The 24,696-nt window shown below is 43.3% G+C and overlaps 1 protein-coding gene across 2 annotated transcripts in view; it reads left to right on the forward strand.

Moving 5' to 3' along the window:
- Positions 1-24,696, forward strand: part of LOC119180297 (Glutaredoxin 3) — a 53,071-nt gene that overhangs the window by 11,672 nt on the left and 16,703 nt on the right. For both annotated transcript variants that reach the window (XM_037431456.2, XM_075869773.1), the window contains exons 7-9: positions 5,135-5,291; positions 17,958-18,068; positions 19,150-19,282. In XM_037431456.2, coding sequence (XP_037287353.2) covers positions 5,135-5,291; positions 17,958-18,068; positions 19,150-19,282 — 401 coding nt within the window. The remainder of the gene's footprint in view (positions 1-5,134; positions 5,292-17,957; positions 18,069-19,149; positions 19,283-24,696) is intronic.

Genomic DNA, 24,696 nt, shown 5'->3' on the forward strand with positions numbered 1-24,696 from the left:
TTTCATACTGGACTGGATGGCAAAATTTTTGTCCTGCAGGACGTGCTTAGTGAGTAACAAGCATCTCCCATGTAGAGACTGACAGGGTCGTCTTTTCGTGCTGCAGATGGAGTATAAGTATTTTTCACGAATGATTGCAGCTTTGATGTTGAATTCCAAAGGCAGAGTTGGAGCAGCTGATGTACTCAGCGCTCGACTCTGGTGCATAGCAACGCCTCTAAATCCGCAATCGAAACACTATTCGCGCTGCCGGAGTTAGCATGGGGAGCAAGGTGGAAGCAGAAGTCTTTAAGTTGCCCAGAATACCTTGTGTGTAGTTATTCGGTTCCACCAATTCTATTTTCGAATTCTGTTGAATTATCGCTCATACGATAGTTTCAGTATCGCTGTCACTATCCGATGAACCGTTTATGCAGAAACTGTAGCTTTCTGACATGGAGCTATCGAACAGAAAAAGCAATTCTGCATGATTTGTCCAGTCAGCCATGTCGTCCACCATTACAGTCAAAACACGTGACTACGGCGGCACCCCCCAATTAGGTGAATGTGTTAAAGGGAGTACGTTATTTCGAGTTCCAGTTCACTCCGCCAATTTCGTTAAAGCAACTTCGTGCTCCTCGAAGGCACTCCTTCTTTGAGTCGAGCCTGACTCTCATTGGAACACTTGACTCCTGCCCTCACTCTGCTATTAAAACACACTTGCTTCAAAAGGAGCAGAAAAACTTGCTCCGTTCCGTCATTGGAATTCAACATAAGTTCGCACACACGCGCGCGCACGCACACTCACGTGCGCGCGCTAAATTTAAGATGGTGGCAGAAGAGCCTCTAAGAAAAATGCACACCTGTGCTTCTAATGAAATGCTTTATCGGGCGTGCATGCATTTACTGTTTTGAGTGAACCGTAGTATATCCTCATGTGGGATGAAAAGGGGGGAAAGAAGTCCTTCTAATGTTCCAACAATATGTGACAACTCAAAATGCATCCTCAAGGCACCACACTGTAGAAGTGCTAAGAAGTCATGCTCATATCTAAGGACTCTCCGAGCTTGTGTTCCTAGGAATCACTGCTGCAGGTTTCTGTAGCACAGAAAAGCTTGAAGAAATGGTGGGAAGAGGGGAGAGACGTGCTCAGGATTTCACTGTGTGTGTGTGTATGTGTGTGTGTGTGTATGTGTGTGTGTGTGTGCGTGCGTGTGTTCATTCATTTAGGAGGGGAGATTCAGACATAGGACAAAAATAATGTAGCACAAGCTGTGGATCACATTTCCATCCTTTCATATGAAATATTTAAAGCAGAAGGCTGACACTTTCTACACACAATAGGTATGTTATATTAGTTAGAGGGGGCATAGTCTGCATGCATGTTGTTGCAGCATTCACCATAAAGAAGCAGCATGGCATTAAAAGAAAACATGTTTTGTTTTTTTTCTCAGTTGAAGTATAGCTTGCCTTGGTGTTCTAAATTGTAGTTGGGATCAAAATATAAGAAATTCAAGGAACTTAGTCAGCTCTTGCAGCAATGCCTGTATGTCACAAAAATAATATATTCAGAAAATTCATTTTTTCCATGATTTTACAGCTCCAAGATTCGTCTCCCTCTTAATTTATGCCAAAGTTTATCTTTTTAGTTGTTTTCTTTCATGCACAAAATATATGCACAATGTACCACATTTGTTACTACATGAAAGCTTTAAAAATTTGGCCTAAAAAAACCTACTTGTTATTTCTTTCATAATGCTACCAGTGAAATTACAGTGTACAGCCTCTCATGTCGTAAAACAATATTTTGGTTAATTTTGTAAGTGTATGCTGCTCATAGAATGATCAAGACATAAAAAAATTTATGTATGACAGCTGGTACATTCAGTTGCTAAACGTAACCATGTCATGTTGCTATGAATCTGGTCACTTAGCTGTGATGTAGGCTTTGATGCGCGAGCTCAAGTAAATATTCCACGATGTGACTTAAGGGGGGACGCGGCACTTCGGGACCGAAAATCAGCCAAAAAATCGAGTTTTCGCGGACCTTCTTTTCGCGTTCCCGACATCATTGCGCACCTATTTACAAAATTTCATAGCCGAATACCATCAACTTTTATCGTTATTCAACTTTAAAAAACCGAAAATGGGCGTCCTGCCCTTTAAATTAAGGGCGAATAGCGCAGGTTTCGGCTCTACGATACGCGGGAACTACACGCTCGATCGGCGCCATTTTGGTCTTGTTTGAAAGAACGCGTTTTCAGCTGTTTTTTTTATTCAGTAAGCAACATTGAGCGTTTCCTCGGCTCGAAAAACGGGGCCTCAAAGACGAAGAGCCGCGCTCACTGCCATTGGCTAAACGGCGCACGTGACTGAAATGGCGCTTTCCGGTTGGCTGGAAGCTCGCGGCTTGCGCCTGCATACACGACCCGACGCCATTTTGAAAGGGTTACCGCTGTGACGCCTCGAAATCGGCAGAGCACTCTGAAGCTTCTGATCGTATCGCCATGCCTGGAAACGCAAAAAAGTATCAGACCGTGCACGCATTTGGTCGCAGGAAACGCAAAGGTCGTGGGAGAAAGTCTACGAAGTCATCAGAGCCCTTGGTTGACTCCGACGAACGATGTGTCGACGCTCCGCGGCCGTTCAGCGATGGTGCGACCGAGCGCGTTGCCTCCGACGACGATGACGGTGAAGCGAACTCCGGACGACTACGAATCGACGCCAAGGTGGTGACAAACGCCGAAGTTGAAGAAAATCATGCCCGGGAGAAAGCGACGCTCGACCGGCTTTCATCGGCGCCAGCAACTGCACGGAAAATTGACTTTTTCACCGCGAGTTGTAGCGAGGCAACCGCACAGGACTCGGACCACGCTGCTCCTTATCTGCTTATGCATCTAGATATCCTAAACGCGATAATGGGTGCCTTGTGTTGCAAAGCCTGCCACGGACCGGCTACGATCGTCAGAGGGGATCGGGACTACGGACTTGCCGTGAAAGTGCTAGTGCAGTGTGAAAGGTGCGGCGAGATCGCGAATGAATGGACTTCGCCCCGCACGAACGGCACGAAAACGTGCAATCCGTTTGAAGTAAATCTTCTCGCTTCGAGGGCGATGGTGGCTACCGGCAACGGCCAAACGAAAATGAACGATATTTTCGCAACAATGGGCATCTCACACCGCGGTATGCACCACAAGACGTTTCAGCGGCATTTGAAGAACACGCTGGCACCCGCTGCAACGCGAGCGGCTGAGTCCGCTATGAGCGAATGTGCGGAAAAGGTTAGAACAATTTATGATGACTTGTGCTTCGGCCACCGGGGCAATATTGCCGTTAGCTACGACGGCACGTGGAAGACGCGAGGCCATTCTTCCCACATCGGCGTGGGCACAGTTATCGAATTATTTAGTGGCTACGTGTTGGACTACGTCGTTGTTTCCAACTTTTGCCTAGGCTGCGAGGTGGGCCCAAAGCCTAGTAGTGAGGGCTATCAAGAATGGAAGGCTAACCACAAATGCCAAAAAAATACGAACAGCAAAGCGGGGCAAATGGAAGTGGAGGCGGCTCTAATTCTATTTCAGAGGTCGCTTGAACGCCATGGCCTGCGCTACACAACTATGCTGTCTGATGGAGACTCTAGGACATTTTGCGCCATACAAGACGCCAAGGTGTATGGTTACATTGACGTGCAGAAGGAAGACTGTATTAATCATGTACAGAAACGGATGGGCACCGCATTGAGAAACATGGTGCAGAAACAAAAGTGCGATGGGAAAAGAGGCCTTGGTGGGAAAGGCAGGCTCACAGGTGAGCTGATCACCAGGCTGAGCACATATTATGGCCGGGCTCTGAAATCGCATGAAGGTGACGTGGGCGAGATGCAAAAGGCTGTATGGCCACATACCGCCACGTCACCTCCACTGATGAATGCTCGGACCACAGTCTGTGCCCAGCTGGTGAAACTTCATGGTGTCGGCACAATGCCGCAAAAGCAAAGGGTGAGCCCGACCCCAGGCATGCCTACAATCTACCGAAAGACGTGGCAGAGGCATTACTACCGGTTTATACCCGGCTTTCGGAAAGAGCCCTGCTTCAGAGGTGCAAACGCGGCAAAACGCAGAACTCCAACGAGATCCTACATTCGGTAATCTGGAGTTTGGCCCCCAAGGAGCACCATGCGTCCCTGTTCGCTGTTGAAGCAGCTGTTGCAGAAGCAGTGCTGCGCTTCAACACGGGCAATTTGAATTCTGCAACGGCAATCTTAGGTGAAATGGACATGAATGTGACAAGTACTGGTGCCAGGAGAGCGAGAGAAAAAGAGCACCGTCGCAGCATTGTCTCCAACAAGAAAAGAACAGCCTCATTGGAACTCCGGAAGCTAGTGAAGAGGAGGCATGAGCACAGAATGCATTCAGACTATGCTTCTGGTGCGTTTTGAGGTTGTCTTGTTGCATCTTCTGCAATAAAAATGTGTGCCCACGTTTTTTCTCGATTTCTCAAAACGACAATTTTCATGTGCTTCCCATTATGCCGGAGCAATATCTCTTGTTCTATCTGGGTTATCATTACGATTTCTTTTTTGTTTCGAAGATAAATGCAGGGGATGTGTCGTAAAGTAAGTTTTATTGTAATAATTTTTGGAGAAAATTCTCTAAATGGATCTTTTGTTTCAAGTGTAGATGGGGAAATTTTTCATGTCATATTCAACATCCCACAACTTTGCTTCGAAATAGCCCAGAACAATGATTTATACTTTATTGCACACTGTGAACATACCGAATTGGTTCTATAGGTTGCACATCAATATCCAAGTTACAGTTAATTAGCTAATTAGGCCTTAATTGAAAAAGTCGCAGTTCATTATATCTTTAAAACTAATTGTCACAGCAAAAAAAGATATAGTTTTTTGAAATCAGCAGTAAAATCTACATAGGCTCTCCAAATTTGACTGAGGTACTCGCAAAAATAAAAGAGTTTTTGGAAGGTGTAGCATCCCCCCTTAAACCAAGGGCACTGTGAATCAAAGTATGATGTGGATTATTTAACTCTTATTTGATGTGCATGAGTGTCATTTTCAACCTTAATTTATAGATTTCGGTGGTTATGCGATGTTTTTTTTTTTCTCATTCACTTCCACATGTTTCTTTCGTTTCAGAGCTCCTTCAGCATTTGGCAAAGAAGGGAGCTTCCAATTACCCACTATTGTTTCTCAATGGAGATTTCATTGGTGGCATTGATAAAATAAAAAGGCTGGATGAACAAGGACAACTGGCTCGCTTGGGTGAACCTAAATGTGTAGACCTGACACAGAGGTATTCGCTTGCTGATGGCATCAAATTCAATTCTCAATAATTAAGCCTCCCTGCCATTCCTTACAGTGTTTGCAAAGTTGGGCTCTTTCTGTGATTAACTGTAGTATCAAGCATGAGCTACTGCATCTATTAGCACTTATTCTCAGAATTCAACCACTTCGCGTGCCTGACTAGCTCCTGAGCACCAGATGACCTAAGGATCACAGTGGTTTGAAGGAATACCGTGCTTTGAAATTGTTTTGCATTTCTGTTTGATTGCACTGTAACAAATTGCTTCCACTCTGTGTTGAGTACGTAGTTGGATCAAGCCCTTGAGAACAATGCCTCCCTGCTATGCTGGGGAAGTGCAGGTTCAGAGAGGGTGGTTGTAGTGAGGGTATAAACTTACTGGACCTGCTGTCACTGACAAGTTCATCCAACTACCACAAGTAGAACCTGTTAAAAGATATGTCAATTTGTATGCTTAACATGTCAGTTTTTACTTTTATACTGTCAACCCTCATGGAGAGTTATAACAGAGAGGACAATACAATGACATATTAGTCGAGCCCGCTTATAACGAACCTGAGCCTGACGCGGCATTTGTTCGCTGCATCCAGAAGTTCATAGTAAATGAAACACAGCTTTTAAAAAAGTTGTGAGTGAAAACACAAACCTTTTTTTGCCCAAAAAAGTCCGTGATGCACGTGTTTAGAAGGGCAGAAGCGATAAGGGCGGTCTCGAGTCTATTTCGAACGGCAGCGTGCTCATTCGCCGAGACCCGTGGCATAAGCTGCATGAGGCACTGGCTCCAAAGTTTCGTCGTTCTCTCCATCCAATTCCTGCAAATCGCTCTTGCCGCGTACTTCATTCACAATGCCTTAATCCGTGAACGGTTTCGCGGTGTCGGCATCGTCATCGGCCATAATTAAACCATTGCAACAGATGTCCCACTTGCTCTCTTATATCGGAGTCGATGGCGCTCTGCCACAAATCGCCGCCACAGTGGTCCAGTTAAGAAGCGTTAGGCTTGGCATCGGGCCCGATGCTGACGAAGTCGGCCTCACGAAAACAGCCTCACGCGCATGTAGTCGTCACTGCCGCCCACGAAATATTGACCATCTCCACAGCTGAATACTGGGACGCCCAAAGCGGCAAGTTGGCTGCCAGGTGGTCAACAGCTATGAGCAAGCGCTCTGCAACCTGCCACCTAATGCGCGGATTACGCCCAAGCCAAGTAGTCACACTTTTTCCGTTTTGTTGCGCAGCAGGAAAAAGCGTGAAAGTCCTCCCGTCTGCCATCCTGACCACACACACACACCAAGAGCGAGCAAAGCGCGCACAAGCGACACACATGCCAGAATGCGTGGAACAGCTCTCGGCCCGTTTCTAGTCTGAAAACGAAACTTTTGAATTCGAGCCAGCGTGCCTAGCATTGCGCAGTGGTGGAGACGGGTGAAGGAGTTGTGGTCAAGAGAGGAGAGCCGATTTGCGAGAGAAGGGAAAGGAGTTGCGATAGAGGGAAGAGAGGCGGGAGGGCAACCTTGAAAACCAAAACACGCGGGAAGAAGGCAGGTCAGGTAGCTTGCTTGAAAGGTCCGCGAAACGCGCCACTCGCATGTACTAAAACTTGAAAGAATGCCTACACGCGCAGAGGTCAAAGCACAGCCGCCTGGATCGACGTGCGCGGCGGGTTCGGTGGCCATGGTCAAAAAGTGGTTTGTTGCACCGGCAGGTTTGCGTGGCCTCACGACTTCGATATTTCGGGATTCATTTGGCGCAAATTAACAGCCGTTCTCGTGCTTCCGCACACGTGCGGAGGGCATGCTGAGCAGAGTGCGAAGTGAGCGAGAACAGGTCCTAAACACAAAACGAATCGCGAATTATCAGAATTGGTGGGGTAGCATACATGCATGCACTAGACGCAGACGATCAGATACAGTCGATGGCTGACGATGTTGGCAAATGGTGTGGTCACTCCACGCCGGCGACGCCAACGACAGTACCAGCGATCAAAAACAGGGGAGATGGCAGACCGGTCCTTGAAAGATCGGTGGCAGTGTGAAAACACGGGCCTCGTATGGCAATGCAAGGTGCTCAGAAAAGCGGGGGGGGGGGGGGGGGACAAAGGACGAAGGGGTAAAATGATATGGATTTAGTGAAATTCAGTTTGAGCGTGAAGGAAAGGTACTATACAGTCAAGAAGGGGAAAAAGCAGACGACTGTGTAAGCGCTCACACTGTCGTCTGTTTTTGTCGTCTGTTTCGTGTAATTGTTACCCCGAGGTACTTTAACTGGTGCGCATATACCAAGTGTCCACCAATGCTATGCGAATAGGAATGAATAGTTTTCCTTTTGATGATGTGTATATAGGAAGGCTTAGAATAATTCATCGCCATTCTCCATTTCCTACACCAATAATCTAAATTTTGCAAAATATAAATTTTGAGTTAGTCTCTAGCTTGGTAACTGTGGTGCAAATTAAGCAGTCATCTGCAAAAAGTTTCAGCTGAACACCCTCTTCTGCTGTGCTACTGATATCATTGATATAGTGGAGAAACAATAGTGGTCCCAGTACTGAGCTTTGGGGCACTCCTGAAAGCACAGCTAAAGGATCTGATAAATGACCATCCAGTTTTCCTAACTGTGTATGGTTTGTTAAATATGCTTCAATCTATTTTATTACTGGCTCATTTAAAGCATGACATAATTTGAAGACTAAATGGCTACGGGAACTTATTGAATGCTTTTGTGAAATCCATGCGAACCAGAACAACCTGTTGTCTTATATCTACAGAAGTGCAAAAATCATGAATTGTTTCTATTAACTGCATAACGGTTGATAGCCCGGTCGGGAAATCATGTTGGCAAGGGTACAGCGAAGTGTTCTGATCTAGAAAGCTCAGTATATGTTCTGTTATTATATGCTTGAATGCTTTGCAAGTGACTGAAGTAAGCAGGGTGTGTACAAATACTTAAAATCTGTGGAAACCCTTGAATTAGAAAAATCCGTTTTCGAGGCCCTTGAAAGTTTTTCTGTTGCTTGAAAATCCTTGAATTTCCTGAGTAGTGCACTCTCATATCAACATTGTGGCCTCCTAACATGGGAGGATCGGCAGGTGAACCTGTCAAACTCGCCATTTGAAGAGCAGCAATGTGGTAGGGGTACGCGTGGTTTTGTTTTGCAGAACTGCACGTGTAAAAAAAACCAGCAAGTTTTGTGGCGAGGGCGAAGCAGTGCAAGTTATAGCAACAGTGTTACACAAATAACAGCAAGCAACTCGCTACGCACAGTGCTTCACTTAAGCACGAAGGACGTACGGAAATAACACGTACAGGATGAATGCTAAAGAACAACTGTCACCGCTCGACATATGCGCGAAAATGGCTTTTTTTTGTATGTCTCGAGAATATTGTTTTTGTCACTATGAAAAGCACTCTAGGACGCATTGCAGCAAACCAAATTTTACAGGGTGTAATTCTCTTTAAAAAAAAATATATTTTGCAGAACACCGAAAATATTTTAGAATAAAGAAAATTGTGAAAAGTATATAATTTTTGGTGGCCAGCTGGTGAAAAGTGCAATAGAAAATAGTACAAATGCAAAAATACTCAAAATAAAGAAAATTCAGAATATACATTTTGAAGGTAAATGGCCCAGGACCACTATAAACAATAATAAATTTTGTAGGAAATGTTTCTATTCACATAAACAAAGAAAATTGGAACCGAGGTGCTGCTTCGTAGCTCGTGCTGTGCTGTGAAGCATTGCTTGGTTTTTCTTGAGGCACAAGCAAACTCGTACACATTAAAAAAAAAATTTTTTTTCGCTATAAAAGCTTCCAGGTGTTGAAATATAGATGTATATCCGTGATGAAAATAATGCCTCTATAAACCAGATGTTCAATGAGCTTCGTTATTTTGTCTAGCATAACCTCTTTCCATGAGCCACTTCACTCAGCATAGGTTGGCGTTCCTATATATGCATGTGAGCATATTTCTTAGAAGGTTGCACATCGTATTAAAAAAAGGATACAGTGTGAAGTTCCAAAACATTTCACGCTGCTCTATAGTCAGGGCCAAGATGTGCTCCAGTGGCCTCCTTGTCGTGAGGAGAAGCTCTGCAGCCAGCGCCACACACCGAGCCCCAGCGTAGTGTCGCATGTAATTGGGGTGGCTCTAAGATTGTCATAAAGGTCAGTAGCTACACACTTGCGATAGAGAACACAACTTGATCTGTAAACAAAACAAACCCATGAACGGCTGCCGATGTCTCAGGCTGGCGCAAAACATCGTCGCCACAAAACTTGAAGCTGGGGTTCTGTCATCCTCGGACTGTAAGCTCGTCCTCACTCAGTTCAGGTGGGGTTTCAAGGCAGTTTCGAGTGGTGCGTGTATTTTGTAGTGCTGGTGCGTACCCATCCGCACATGACGGTGACTGGTGACACTAAATGATCGAGAGGATCGACTAGTGGCACTAGATGCGACCCTGTGTCTGACATAACGATACAAGTGAAACTGAAACTGCTAGAAACTGGCTGAGAAGGCTACCTCAATACTTTAAACATGTGACGGACCTTCGAAAACATTTTTTTAGAATTAATTTTGCCATACTCCCAGCAACAGCTTTTTATTGAATAGCTGGCATAAATTACCGGCAATTATTACTACTCAACACTGTCAAATTGCAAAGCTGACTATTTGATTCGATATTTTGCTTGCAAAGGCTCTTTTGATTATGGGCCTTCAATGCTACTCTTGCATAATCACGAGGGGCATGCACATTTGTCAAGTTCGCCAGCCCAGTGCATTTTCCAACAACACACACACCTTGGTTTGTGCAAATATCTTTAAAAAACCACTATGTTGCCCAAAACGGGCAAATTCAAATTGATTCTGAAAGTTGACTGGCTTGACTAACTACTAGAAAGTGCTGGGTCCACGAGAAACAAATTTAACATGCCAAAATAGACGAACCGAATCATTGATCACTGGTGATCGTTTTGAATAAGCACGGTAACGAAAGAAACAAACAAAGATGCTTGAAAAGAATGCACAGGTATTCACAGAATGAGTGTGAAGTGACAACTGTCACAGTTGTTACTTGTGCACAACCCAACGCTCTTAAATTTTTTGTTCTTGAAAACTGCTGCGCTTGGAGCATGGCTTCTGAGATGTTGGGAAAACAGGTTTCTGTCCGCCATTCCAATTGCACGGAGAGGGCATAATTTCACAGGTGGGCATGACTGACTCCTTTGCAGTGCGCCACTCGCCATCAAGGCATTATTGATGCAGCTGCCGCTGTTTTAGTGCAGGTTCGGGCTACTGCATGGTGTTCCACCGACTTAGACTGGTCATTGTGCGCAGCAGTAATGAATGTGTTAGAAACCATACAAAAACATGATGTGCATTCAGCACACTGTGTGCACAGTGGCGATATCGAATTGTCCTTTCAGTTGTGCAGCTACGGTTATCCTGTGTAGGTGCGCAGCACCACATCTACGAACTGTAATCGCTAAAACGCTCAGTTTAAGCTACATGAGCACGTGAGAAAGAAATCGGATCCAGCCCACGCTGAAGAAGGGCTCTAAATGAAGTGATCGAACTAGTCAACCGGCAATAGACATGCTTTCTTCCTCCTATGTCGCCACTGCTGTCGGTTCTAAAACAGTCGTACAGACCTGCTGCTAAAGTGAAATCTGTGCTCGCATAGCTTTCTAACCTCTCTAGCACAATGCTTTGTGCTTTCCTGATAGTGTCTTATATTTCACTTCCAGACTGGAAAAAAAAAATGCTCTAGCACGGGCTGCATGCTTCTTCTGCGTGCAGCTGGTGCATGGCCCTGCAAAATGGCGACCCCGCCGCTACCGCTTCTCGCACATCACATCAAGTTCTTGCCTCCTATACATTTGTTTATCTTTGTATAAGTCAAATAACGTTAAGCTGAAAGTTTTGAATATGTTTGGTAAACTTTACAGAGCATACAGTGCACAAATCTGAACCGCTGTATGAAGAGCACACTGCGTTGTGAGTGTTATCTTTTACTGTTTAGGACTTGCAAAGTGATCCTGGCTACTCATTGTTATATCATTAAGACATACGTTTATTTATCTTTACATAAGTGAAATAACATTGCACAAGTCATTTTGATTGTGCTTGAGTGACTTCAAGCCTATGCTGAAAAACTTCGACCGCTTTTGTGAGCTTTAGTAGTGCGTTGTGATCTTGAGAAGTTATGAAGACTAGATGTTTTTGTTATAATTACGATATCTATTTATTGTAAGTGCAATAAGATGAGTCATTTCTGATAATTTTATAGGCGAAAATTTTAACTTTGCATGCCACTTTGAGTTCTAGAAAATTTGTGACAGGTCGTGGAAAGTCCTTAAATATCTCTGAATTTTCACCTTGGAAACCTGTGTGAACCCTGAATCGTTGCCTGTATTTTGGTTGCTTTCTTTAAATACAGGAATCGCAAAAGTGGTGTGCCACTCTTGTGGCAGTGAGTACGTTGCATAAGATTTTCAAAACGTGATATTTAGATAATGAGACTTCCATTCCCCAAATCCCTTGAGAAATACAGTTGGTATGCTATCGGGACTGCTAGATTTTGTTGTGTCTAAATTGAGTAAGTGTTGAAATACGCCTGCCCTAGATATTTCCAGTGTTTCTATTCAAGCATCCTTTCATTATGTCTCCTGATGCACGGAAGGTTCTTTATTTAGTGCAGCTAGTTCAACTACTAGTGATTAATTGTAGGCAGTTCGTCTGGCATCATCAATATCATATTGAGAATGTCCTACTGCGGCGCATGCATTCTTGTGCATTTACCTTAATTTTTCGGTAAGTAGGACGCTGCTCTTGGTAATATTGTCGTTTTAGACATTGTCATACATTAAGCTTTCACTCTGATGTAAATTGTTATTTGACTTTAGTGTCCCTTTCATTTCATTTACTTCATTTATTGATACTGTCAGCCCTTTGTGGGCTACTACACGAGTGGAGTTGACTCATATAAAACAGAAATGTGCATAAGAGAAACATAAGAAAAAGGACCTTCACTACTGGAACATATCATTTCAGAGCACATACAACAAATATATCATAATGGCTAAGCATGTAGTTTAAACAGAGAAGTTAGTGAAAAATAAGAAAAGAGAGCATCACTGCTGAAATACACATCATATTTTGTGCATAATAAAACACATAATAAATATCATAGCCTAGTTACAAAGCACGTAATTCACACATATTCACAATCTTAGTGCATGATATCAGAGTGCACTATATATTTTATTGCATCTAAAAAATCGATATACCATTTGATTTTCACAACCGAATCTGGTAACGAATTCCACTGCTGAATCGGCCTAGGGAAGAAGCTGTACCTGAAACAGTTATTATGAACTTTGGGGGGCGGTATGTACACACTGTGTCTGTGTCTTGACTTTTCTTGTGTTTTGATTTCGAAGTACCTGTCGTAGCTTTAACGTGATTATGAACTATTATGAAAAGGAATTTCAGCCTTTCATATTCGGTGCGTTTTTGTAGAGGTAAGAGCTCTGCAAGTTTGCATAATTCGGTAGGTGAATGGAAACGACAGTATTTATTAAATATAAACCTAGATCTAAGTCGCTGTATTTTGTTGAGTTTCAAACAGTTCGTTTGGGTATAGGGATCCCACACTACTTTAGCATATTCGATTATGGGTCTTAGCAAAGCTTTATAAGCTAAAGTTTTAACTTTGGGAGAGGCACAATGAAGGTTACGTCTCGGGCCTCATAACACATTGTTAGTTTTGGAACAAAGTTCCTGAAGATGAAGATTCCAACGCAAGTCGGGTGTAAATATGAGACCTAGGTATTTATATTGCTTAGCCTGAGCAAGTTCGTGACCGTTAATACTGTACGGATAACTAAGAATGTTCTTTTTTCTAGAAGTGGACATAAAAACAGTTTTTGTTGGGTTAAGCTGCATTTGCCACTGATCGCACAAGTTTTCAAATCTCTCTAAGTTAAGATTAAGTTTGGCCTGGTCGCTCGGTGACTGTACATTTTTGTATAGTATGCAATCGTCAACAAACATTCTTATTTGGGTAGTAATGTTTTGTGGCAGATCGTTTATAAACACCAGGAACAAGAGGGGCCCCAAGACACTATCCTGGGGCACACCAGATACCACAGGCAATATACCAGATTGGTGGTGCCCTAGTTAGACATATTGTTCTCGGCGTGCAAGATAGGAACTGAACCACCGGTTGAGGGCAGAATTATGAAAGGTACTATCGATTTTAAGTAGAAGGTTATTGTGCAACACCTTATCCAAAGCTTTTGCGAAGTCTGAAAATAATATGTCAGTTTGACCACGAGTATTAACTGTGCTAGATAAGTCTTGTACAAGCTCAATAAGCTGAGTAACGGTGGATAATCCTTTCCTAAAACCATGCTGAGAGGAAACAATTAAATTATGTTCATTGAGATAGGTTAGCAAGTGCTTTGATACAATGTGCTCTAATATTTTTGAACAGGTGCTTGTAAGCGATATAGGTCGGTAGTTGCTAGCGTGAGATGCGGAACCACCTTTGTGTATGGGCACGATTTTTGCACGTTTCCAAGCACTGGGAAAAGAGCCACTATTAACGGATGATTGAAAAATTAATGTTGAAAATTTCGATGACCATTCGGCATATCTACAAAGAAATTCATTGGGAATATTGTCAGGACCAGGGCTTTTTTTTGGTATTTGTATGAAGCAAGAGGTTTAAAACGCCCTCTTCAGTGATGCTTATATCCTGGATCGGAATCATATCTAAGGAATCGCTGATGTTGGGTACAGTACCATCATCGATTGTAAAAACTGACGAGAAGAAGGAATTAAACGCCTCTGCCTTATCCTTGCTACTTCTATGATTAGACATACTACTAGGCCTGGTCAAAGGATTTACGTACCTCCAAAATTTGTCTGTGGATTCTTTCAGAAATTGTTTCAACGTTGAGTTATAAAACTTGTTTTTAGATATCTTCACACTTTGCCGGAGGCTTTTACTTGAAACCTCGACGTTCTTCTTTTTTCAATGCTTGGATTGACAGAGCACGCCTTTCGCTTACGTTTAAGCTTTCCTTTAGCGTGTATTATATCATAATCCAAGGGTTTCGTTTTCTCACATTTTTACGACGTTTGGGAATGAATTGTTCGATACAAAACATTATCGTAGAACGAAAAAACCGCCACAGTTCTTCTGTTGAACAAGATGTTCGGTACATTTCCAGAAATGAATAATATGACTGCTCCAGATGTTTTAGTATGGCTAAGTTGTTTGCGGCACTAAAATTTGGGATCATAAGTTTTTCATCATTGTGCATGACATTGACATACAGATCTAAAGACAATAAAACCATTTTATGATCAGAAAGACCGTCCTCAATATCACACATACCAAGAAACGGGAGCAGTGATCCAGATAAGAACATCAAATCAAGCACTGAAGAAGCGGTTGGACCCACACGCATACAAGATGAAACGACCTGAGTCAGATCGTAGCAGAAAGCGAGCTCTAGCAGCTGATAACCTTTAATAACTTCGCTTCCCTCTGAAGTCAGCGTCGACCAATTAATTACAGGGAGATTAAAGTCTCCTATAAGGATAATAATATCATCATGCTTCAGGTAGGAATCCATAAAGCTTGTTAAGTTATCAAGTGCATTCACTGGGGAGTTCGGAGGTCTATACATAGCACCAATCTATACCGAGCGATGACTGAGCGTGGTTTTAATCCAAAGAGCTTCGACATCAATAGCGTGTGGAAGAACACTAACTAATATATTATTTTTAATTAAAATGGCCACACCTCCTTTTGTTTCACGGTCTCTTCTCACAATTTTGTATCTGGGAGGAGTAACCTCGGCATCCAGTACATCTTTCTTCAACCATGTTTCGGTCATTACTAAAAAGTCGGGATCATGTTCTAGTACCACAGCCTCAAGATCCACCATTTTATTCATAATACTTCTGACATCAATATTTATTAACTTTAACCGGTTAAAACTACTCTGACACCGTCAGTCGCCATCACGACGCCTGTCAGTTGTTTCGGGCGGTGTCTTACATATGTACTTTATATCCCCGTGCGAACCCTACACCACATCATTTATTTTCATTTTGTCAAAAATAAGCTTAACCTTGGCCCCCGTTTTTCTCTCCTCAGCACTAGACTCCCACAGCCTTCTGCGTATCTCAACAACTCATTTAGAAAAATCTTCGTTTATGCTGACCTCCTTACCACGCAGTTTAAAGCAGTTTCGTAGGATACTAGTCTTTTCTCTGAAATCTGAAACTCTCAGGATAACGAGCCTATCTTTGACCCCTGTTTTGCTCCTAAGCGATGACTTCGTTCAACTGAGTTAATTTTAAGGTTTAGCAGCTTATCAAAAACGTCGACGTTAACCTTTTCACGTAAAACATCTTCAGTTTTATTGATGTCTTCTTTTATCCCTCTGATAATAAGATTATTCCTCTGAGAGCGGTTTTCGAAATCGTCAAGTCGCTTGAGGAGGGCATTCCTGTCGGTGCACGACTTAGTAACGAACTCATCAACTTTTTGACTAACAGTTGCTATTAAGGTTTCGGCTTCACTGGCAGATTTCTCAAGGCTAGCAAGCCTGAGAGGGGCTTTGCCCAGAATTTCTAGCCTTTCCTCTATTTTCAAAAGCCTGCCCTCTACCCGAGCCTCAAAAGATGCTTGTATTTTTTTTTATTTTGGTTACTTTCTCCAGGACCGCCTTTTGTGTCTTAATTATTTTGTTAAGCTTTTCTTCAGTGATAGGCCCGGGATTTTCTTAAACATCACCCGAACGTGACACTAGCAAGCTGGCAATGGCAAAACATTCAGATAAACAACAAAGAAGAGTATGTGGACACGGCAACACACTAAGCACAGGTAATCACTACGAAAACAGTATTTTCGATCACCAACCTGGACAAGGAACGGAAAAGTCTGACATTTTCACGGCGGTGCCGCCGTGTCCACTGATGCTTGCAGAAGCAAGCGTCCCTTTTAAAGCATGAAAGCTAGCGGGTCCGGGATGTGCTGGTGACGTCAAGGTGCGTAAAGAAGATGCGCTGTAGCCATACTCCACGTGTGGCAGCCGCCGCAGAAGAGTGTCATCCGAGATTGCGCCTAGGACATCGTTTGGCAGAAGCGAAGGCGATGCAAGCTGGCAGTGTCCATTTGCCGTGAAAGTTTCAGCAGCGCTGATCTAAAAGCACCCAGCTAGAGCCTGCACAAAGAGCGGGAAAGTTGGTGACATTGTCATGGCGGTGCCGCCATGTTCACTGCCTTCAACATGCGATGGAACATAATTGTCTATGCAATAACTTATAACACATTTCAATTCTTGTCATAACTCCTCGACTGATTTTAAACCAAAGGTGCTTTTGAAATTTTTAAGTTGAATTTTCAAATAGTCAAGAATTGAAGTATCATCAGCATTAGCATAGTCTAACTTTTTCGGGTACCCATCTCTTCACATGTCGCATTGCTCGAACAGGCAGATCAAGACAGATAATCCCATAGTCCGATGTACCATATTCCATCATCACCCTGTAATCATTTAATTTATTTGATAGGAACACCAAGTCTAGCAACAACTTAGACATCAGCGTAATTCTGGTATCTTCAAGCACTATTTTTTTCAGATTTTAGGTAAACATAATTTCAGGCATTTTTTTGGTGTTGACTGGTTCCTTACCACTGCAAAAGACTTTTCAGTTTATATGTGGGATATTGAAATCTCCAGTCATTACCAACCTAGTGTTCACATTTACATGAGTGCATAGAAAGTTTTTCAAGGACATCAGGAACTTGGGGGAGCTTGAGGATTGTCGATATACAACTCTGATAAGAAAAATAGTATTTTTGGAAGTTATTCTACACCAGAGAGTTTCTGGTACTTCACAATCAACGAAGGATTAAGAGAACATTTAGTAATTATACATACCCCATCTCCTGTGAGTACTGGTCTTTTCTAAATATGTTGTAATTCGAAGGTACAATACAATCAATCTGTACATTTTTATGCAATCATGTTTTATGCTATTGTGGTTATGTGTGGATTATCTGAAAGCAATAAGTACTCAAGGTGCATAGTCTTGTTCACTATACTGCGAGCATTGAACGAGAGCAATCTTAGCTATTTTTTCTATGCATCCAAAGAGATGCATGAGCCATCAGATCAGTTTGACTTGGGTGATACGATACGTTTGCTTCGCTTCGTATTACCAGTATCACATTTGCTTGAGTACAAATAGTGCTTGCCTCTGACGTCATCCCACTTGTATAAGTCATCATTTATTCTTAGTTTATTATGCACAAGAACTACTTTCGCTCCCGCCTCCCTATCCAAAGCAGTGCTTTGACATATTACATAGTGGTATATGTGGGAGCAACAAGCATGGCGGATATTTGTCCACGAGATCATTGCTCAAATAGCTGTTAAAATTAGAGCTAGAGCAGTACTAGCTTTCGCTTGATAGCGATGGAATGGACCTATGGATATCTGTAAGTAAGTGCTAATTTGTATGATCAAAAGGTTTCTTAGAAATGGAGGAGGTTGTTCTGATATTTTATTCCTTTGCAGTTTGAAGTGCTGTAGTTTGAGGAGCATGAGTGATCTCTGGACACTATTTCAGATTGCAGCAGCTCATTGTTAAGGCACCAATCATGGTCTTCATGAAAGGCTCACCTGACGCTCCTCGGTGCGGCTTCAGCCGAACTTTGATGGAGATCTTCAAGAAGCACAAGTACGGCAATCTTGATATTTTGTTCATTGTCTTGGATGATATTTTCTGTCTTGCTTCGAAGTATTGTCCACATAACTGTTGAAATCCTATGAATAATGAATGAAAACTTGATTTTCTGAGTTTTTTAAAAAATCAATTGACTGACTGTCACAATTGTGAAAAATGTCTGTTGTTCTTGCTCATGTCGAAAAAGGAGTTGCAGCAGGTCATCCATTTTTGTTATTTACTATCTTTATTGAACAATAGCTCCTGATTTGATTCAAGTTTTTAATTTATTTAACGATGAATCTTATGCAGGAGCATAAGGCAAATAAAGTAGATTCTCAGTAAATATAAATCTGTTAAATGGAACTGCTGCATAATATACAGAACAGGTGCTTCTCGCAAAACTGGTTTTGTTCTTGTATTCTGCGCTCTTGTTCATATCTTAGTAAACGGAACTCCTGTTAAACGTAACTTTTTTTCCTGGTCCTTTCAGCTTCCGTTAAATAAGAGTCTACTGTATTTGCACCTGTCATTGTGGTTTTACTGTGTGCCAGTTTATTGTGGCTCCTTCGTTTTTGGTATCACTATGAGGTCTTTGAACCATTTGTCTATTGACTCAGCAGCCCCACCGAGGTGGTCTAGTGGCTAAGGCTAAGGTGTCTAGTGGTTAAAGCTGCTGACCCGCAGGTCACAGGTTCGAATCCCGGCTTCGGCGACTGCATGTCCGATGGAGGCGGAAATGGTGTAGGCCCGTGTGCTCAGATTTGGGTGAACGTTAAAGAACCCCAGGTGGTCGAAATTTCCGGACCCCTCCACTATGGCGTCTCTCATAATCATATGGTGGTTTTGGGACGTTAAACCCCACATATCAATCTATCGATCTATTGACTCAGCAATGAAATAAGGCCACTATGTGGCGGTGCTGTTGAGTAACTATATACTTAAGTTGATCAAGTTGTGCAAATGTTTGAAGTGCCTTTGCCAGATGGCCATTGCACCACTCAAAGATGGCATTGGTCACTGTGCTTATTTTATCGTATTGTCAAAGCATGACTTGGGTTCAGCCATCTTATGTGATGATTACTACCCATTCCAGAGTCACTTTTGGCAGCTTTGACATTCTGACAGATGAAGAGGTACGACAGAGTCTCAAGCAGTACTCTAACTGGCCAACATACCCACAGGTGTACGTAAAAGGAACACTTATCGGTGGCCTCGATATTATCAAGGTATGCAAAACAATTGTCTTGTACCCCATTTCACATGGTGTGATTTTGCTTGTACTTTTCAAAAATATGTGACGTTAAATGAGTGGAAAAGGGGCTCTTTTGAAAATGCTCATTCAAAGTGGGTGGTGAACCTAATACAGTCGATCCCGGATATATCGAACCCGAAGGGGATCACAAAATAGTTCGTAATATCAATAATTCGAAATACAAAGCATGTGCAATATGTGCCACGATCGCACGACACTAGAACTTGTCGAGGCCCACCACGTTAACGCGAGGGCTCCCATGTGTGTTAGCAATCCTTCTTTTGCCTTATCGGAAAAGGAAGTCACGCTACTTATTGAAAGGGGTTAGTCCAGAGGGGAGGGGGGTGCAGGATGTGTGTTCTAGGTTCGTATTAGTGCCTTTTGTTTCGCCCACGATGCACATGCATGGGATTTTGTTGGGCGCCTAGTATGAGTGTTATATATTTTCGGTTCAAGCATTAAAGCTTTAAATTGAGAGTAAGCGCTTGTGGTGCACCCTTCCTTATCCGTGTTTTTTTGCGCTACATTTACGCTATTATGGCACGTTGAATGCCTTAGCAATAACACATAAAACTTTTTTTTTGTCTTGAAGTTGTGTCGTCCCAGCCACGGTCCTGGCAATAGATGTCGGGTACAGTCGCCAGGCAAATGGGCACGCGCCGTTGTTACTTTATCTGGGAGAACACGCCTTGAATTAGAGCGGAAGTGGCACCTTACCCCACTGTGAAAGGAGAAAGGGTGGGAAGTGTTTGTGTGTGGGGGGGAGGGGGAGGGGTGTAGCGGTTAGAAAATTGCTTGGCTTGGAGATTCCAACCCATGCAGAGGATGCTGCATAAGCTGCCTTCGCTGCAGTACATCGGTGCCCTGCGGAAAAGCATACTGAGATTTATGGCGAATTCCATTGAGAGAACAGGAGTAGAGGGGTAGGGCAGTGAGGAGTGGGGGCAGAGCACTGAGAGCAGCGCCACTCAACCTGTCAATGGAATGCGGCGTGCTCCCGGAGGGCAGATGAAGAAAGGGGGTGATGAGTGGGGGACCATGTGACTGAATCATTCCAAGCCTCGGCATATTTTTTGTGAGGAAGCTGCAAAATACGCGTGAAATCGGTCAGCTAGATGTTCTTGATTATCCTAATATCTATTATGTTTGTGCAATGACCCATTCGGCAGATGTCCAGCTGTCATTGTAAGCGCCCGTACAAAACAGTGGTGCCAAACTACGCATAATTGCTACCATTGCCGCCACGCTCGCCGCCTGATAAAAAAAATTGGAAACTGTGACGTTAAAAGGCCATGTGACTCGTGGTACTCCGCCTACTCCGCTTTTCAGGCGAGAGCACTACAATCTGTCCCTGGCTGCTCTTGGCACAGCAAAAGCACTCTCGCTCCACCAATGGATGACAGTGCTCCTGCTGCTGTTCGACAGATGAAATACAACAGCTCTGAAGAGAGCACTTTCAGCATGCTTTTTAAGTGCTTCTGCTATTTCTATGAAATTCGTCGTTAGAAGGGTCTGTTAGCACTTGTCACGGAGACACTGTACATTTTGTTCAGTTACCGTATTTACTCGATTCTACCGCGCCCTCGATTGTAACGCACACCCGATTGCCACCGCGAAAAAAAAAAAAAAAAACACGTAAGACATCGATTGCAACGCGCACCCATTTTTCTCGCTGGCCCGCACGATCACACCACTCGAAAAAACGACTCCTTTCGGGAGCGTCTTTCATTTAAATATGAGGTACGGGTGAAGATTGTGCCCATCTGACGTGTAACAGAGCATTGCCCTCACTGTAGTTTTACCGTGGACCGATGTCAGCACGCGAACTTGCTTCGCCCCCTTCTTCTCGACGGTTGTGGTGCCAGGCATGTCAAAGTAAAGAGGCGTCTCATCGGCATTCCCGATTTGCCCAAGCAGGTAGCCATTGTTGCACCGCAAGTTAAGGACGAACCTCTGAAAACTGTGAAGCTTTTCATCGTACTCCTCCGCAAAACTTTTCGCATATGCATGTTCCCCTTCGGAGGGAAAAGCCTTTCCTCTTCATAAAGTTAGTTAGCCAGCACCTGCTCGCTTTCAACTGGCTCCGCATCAGACCTCTTTCTAAGACTAATTGCATAGCCCGCACTTCGAGCAGTTCTGTCGTCACGGGCCGCTGTGCCGCTCGCTGCTCAAGCACATATTCGCCGAGCAGCTCTTTAATTTGCGGAAACCGACCCTGCTGTGGTCCACTGAAGCCTTTACGTGAAGCTTTGCTGTCGACAATCTTCTGCTTTTGTTTCCGCCGGTCCCGCACGCACGTTTCGGGAACTCCGAACGACCGCGATGCGGCCCGATTTCCGTCCGTTTCTGCACACGCGATGACTTTTCTTTTAAAAGCGGTATCGTGGTGCACTCGAGTTTTTGGAGTCGGCCCTTCCATGCCGTCGATGCTAATGCACTACTAGATGACGAACTCCTCAGCACACGGACGAAGTGCCGCACATGGGAAACACATAGGCAGAAATGGCCGACGCGCCATGCCGACGCATGTAGGGGGCGGCCATTTTGAATTTGCCGATGGCAATAGATTGACCGTAATTTTTTTGTTCGTACTCGATTCTAACGCGCATGCGATTTATGAACTCGCTTAACCAGAGAAAAGGTGTGCCTTAGATTCGAGTAATTACGGTACTCATGCATTTGTACGCCGCATAATTCTGAGTATCAGTGTAATCACTTAAGTATAAATAAGCTACTGACAATCATTTGGAACAGTGTATCATATTCCTGCTTTGATAAAAAACAAACTAAATTTGCACCAGGTTTTCTTCGTACTCCTCGATTATACGAATATGTACCTCCACCAGATTTCAAGGTTGCGAATTCGGCAATTACATATTTAAATTGGAAGAGTCTGACAAATCATTTGACAGGCACAGCAAGTGCTAATATAGACTTTATCATTCTTTGCTCAGTGGGGTGGGTCAAAATACCACTCTTATTGAAATAGTAGCGCTCATGTTCACACTGCACAGTTTAGTTGATGTTGAATAGTTTATGCATATTTTTTTTCTAATTGTAAGCCTTCTTTTTTATACTGCTCCAAATTTAAATTTTAGGGCTCCAAAAGTAACATTTTGCTGCTCCAAAACTTTCTCGAAATTGTATTTCTGCTGTTGCACTCCTGATGGTGCCTCGAAACGCTGATAAGTCGCAGAATTCCCTGAGGCACCATACGTCGTTGTCAGCGGTTACCACGCACCCGAAGACATCACCTGGCCCGCAATGAAAGTTTATGATGTTACTTTGCTTAACGTTGCTCCAAGTGCCTGTCATAATTTTTATCGCTGCGTGAATGAGGATTAATCAAGAACAAGGCAAGAAGTACACAAGTCCATAAGGCACGAAAGACAAAGCTGAGTTCTCATTGTCAACATGTTGGCGATTTCAATGCCACTCGTGGCTTTGTAGGTGGCAGCCACTTATTTCAGCTGCTTTGATTGGAAAAGCTAAAAAAAGCGTAGGCTCCGAGACATGCATTTTAAAACCGAAAACACTAAAAATACATCACAAGGTTGCTTATCTCAAAGACCAGGCTTTTCAGGCTCGCATGTCATTGTGCACTAACAAACGAGGAAGGAAATGCAACCGTTGCAACGAGATCACTGAGTCACTTCACATTCTCATTTTGGTGTCCTCGTTAATCAGTCTTTTGATAAACACTATGCCCACACATTAAGACCTGCAGATCGCGCTTCAGACATAACGGGGCACTCGCAAGTGCCGCGCAACAATCCAAATCAGCGCAATGAAATAACACCGCCTTTTTGTCACCTGCATGTGAAATGGGATCAGGAACTTGTTATAACGTGACCGAAAATGAATCAATATTTGCTAGTAAAAATGCACTTTCTGCGCCTCGGTGCAGCGCAGCGTTTGATATAGCAGATGTCCCGCTGTGCGGGAGTTCAATATTTGGGTGCACCGGTCCCATACTTTTGCAATAGGAAGTTCAAGGGGATTTCTCAACTGTTCGATATAGCCAATAATTCTATATATCTGAGGTTGATATATGTGGGATCGACAGTGGCAGTAGAGTGCTGAACTGGTTTGTTTTGAGCATAGTGAAGCAGAAAAAACAGTGCAACAGTGTGGCATTGTAGTCAGTGCTGTGTATGTTCACTTCACAATGTCCCGCTGCTGCACTGCTTGTTTCGATTTGTAACTGACATGACATGACTTAAGGGGGCACACTCCTCTTAGACATTTTTTTTTGTTCATTTCTTCAGTGATCTTGATCAAACTGCAGAGGCCTATGCAGTTTTTCTGCTGGTTTCAAATATGTAACTACTTTTCCTGTAACTTGTCCTGTTCCAATGATAACTTAAGTTTATACCCTATCGTTCAAGGCCTCCATAGAAAAAAGAGTGCTTAACAAAAAGTGATATTTAAAATATGTCAACGTAGACTAATGATTTGAAATTGAAAGGGTGCAAGAGTTTTTTCTTTTTGTTTTCTGGCCTTTCTTGATTATAAAAAAATGAACTTTCCATTTTCAAAAGCAGTTGGAATTGTGTTACAATTTTGATGAGTAAATCATTGAAATTGAATTGAAATTCTGCTCCCGTATTTGCATTCTACACACGTACAGGTATCCATTGCAAAAAGAATTATTGTTGTACCTGCCCTAGCTGCAGAGAAATTGAGGACTCAAAATCGAACAGTCGTAAACTTACTTTTTCGAGAAAATTAGAAAAACTGATACTAACACGCAGTTTTTTCTTGAAACAACAATCACAGCGGGCATGTTTTGCAATGCTCATAAAGGCGCTAATATATTGGTAGCAAAGCTTTGAACACAGGTGCTAGCAAGATATAGACGCCTTGAAGTAGGCTACCCTCATTTTGTGGGTTCCGAATTTTGGTAACACCAAGAATCTGGACAGTCAGAATGACATTACAAGAAAATTACCACTTCCTGGCGTGTGAAAATTTGCAAAGATAATTACTGTTCCTGGCGTGTGAAAATTTGCAGAGATAGAAAAGTACTTGCAAAAATCAATTACAGTAGAATCTCGATGATACGATCACGGCTTATACGAAATTCTGGGTGATACGAATTTTTCTGTGATCTTGGCCGAGGCCCAATAATTTACTATGAGCTAGAGTACGGTTGTTACGAACTGATGTTTTACCCGAGTTGTTTATACGAATAAACACCACACATGGACGGCCGCGAAAGCAAGCAGCGTGCACGCACGTACTGAAATGCGTGCTGCGCCGCCGGTTTGGCACGTTATCAGTGCCGCGTGCGAGCGGCAGGTCACAGACTCGAAGATCTGCGCAACCTCGAACGCCAGAGTGCGCCTTTTGCTTTCTCCTGAAGGCTCCAGATGGCACTGGCGACGG

This window comes from Rhipicephalus microplus, chromosome 7 (genome assembly GCF_043290135.1).
Source record: "Rhipicephalus microplus isolate Deutch F79 chromosome 7, USDA_Rmic, whole genome shotgun sequence".
Classification (NCBI taxonomy): domain Eukaryota; kingdom Metazoa; phylum Arthropoda; class Arachnida; order Ixodida; family Ixodidae; genus Rhipicephalus; species Rhipicephalus microplus.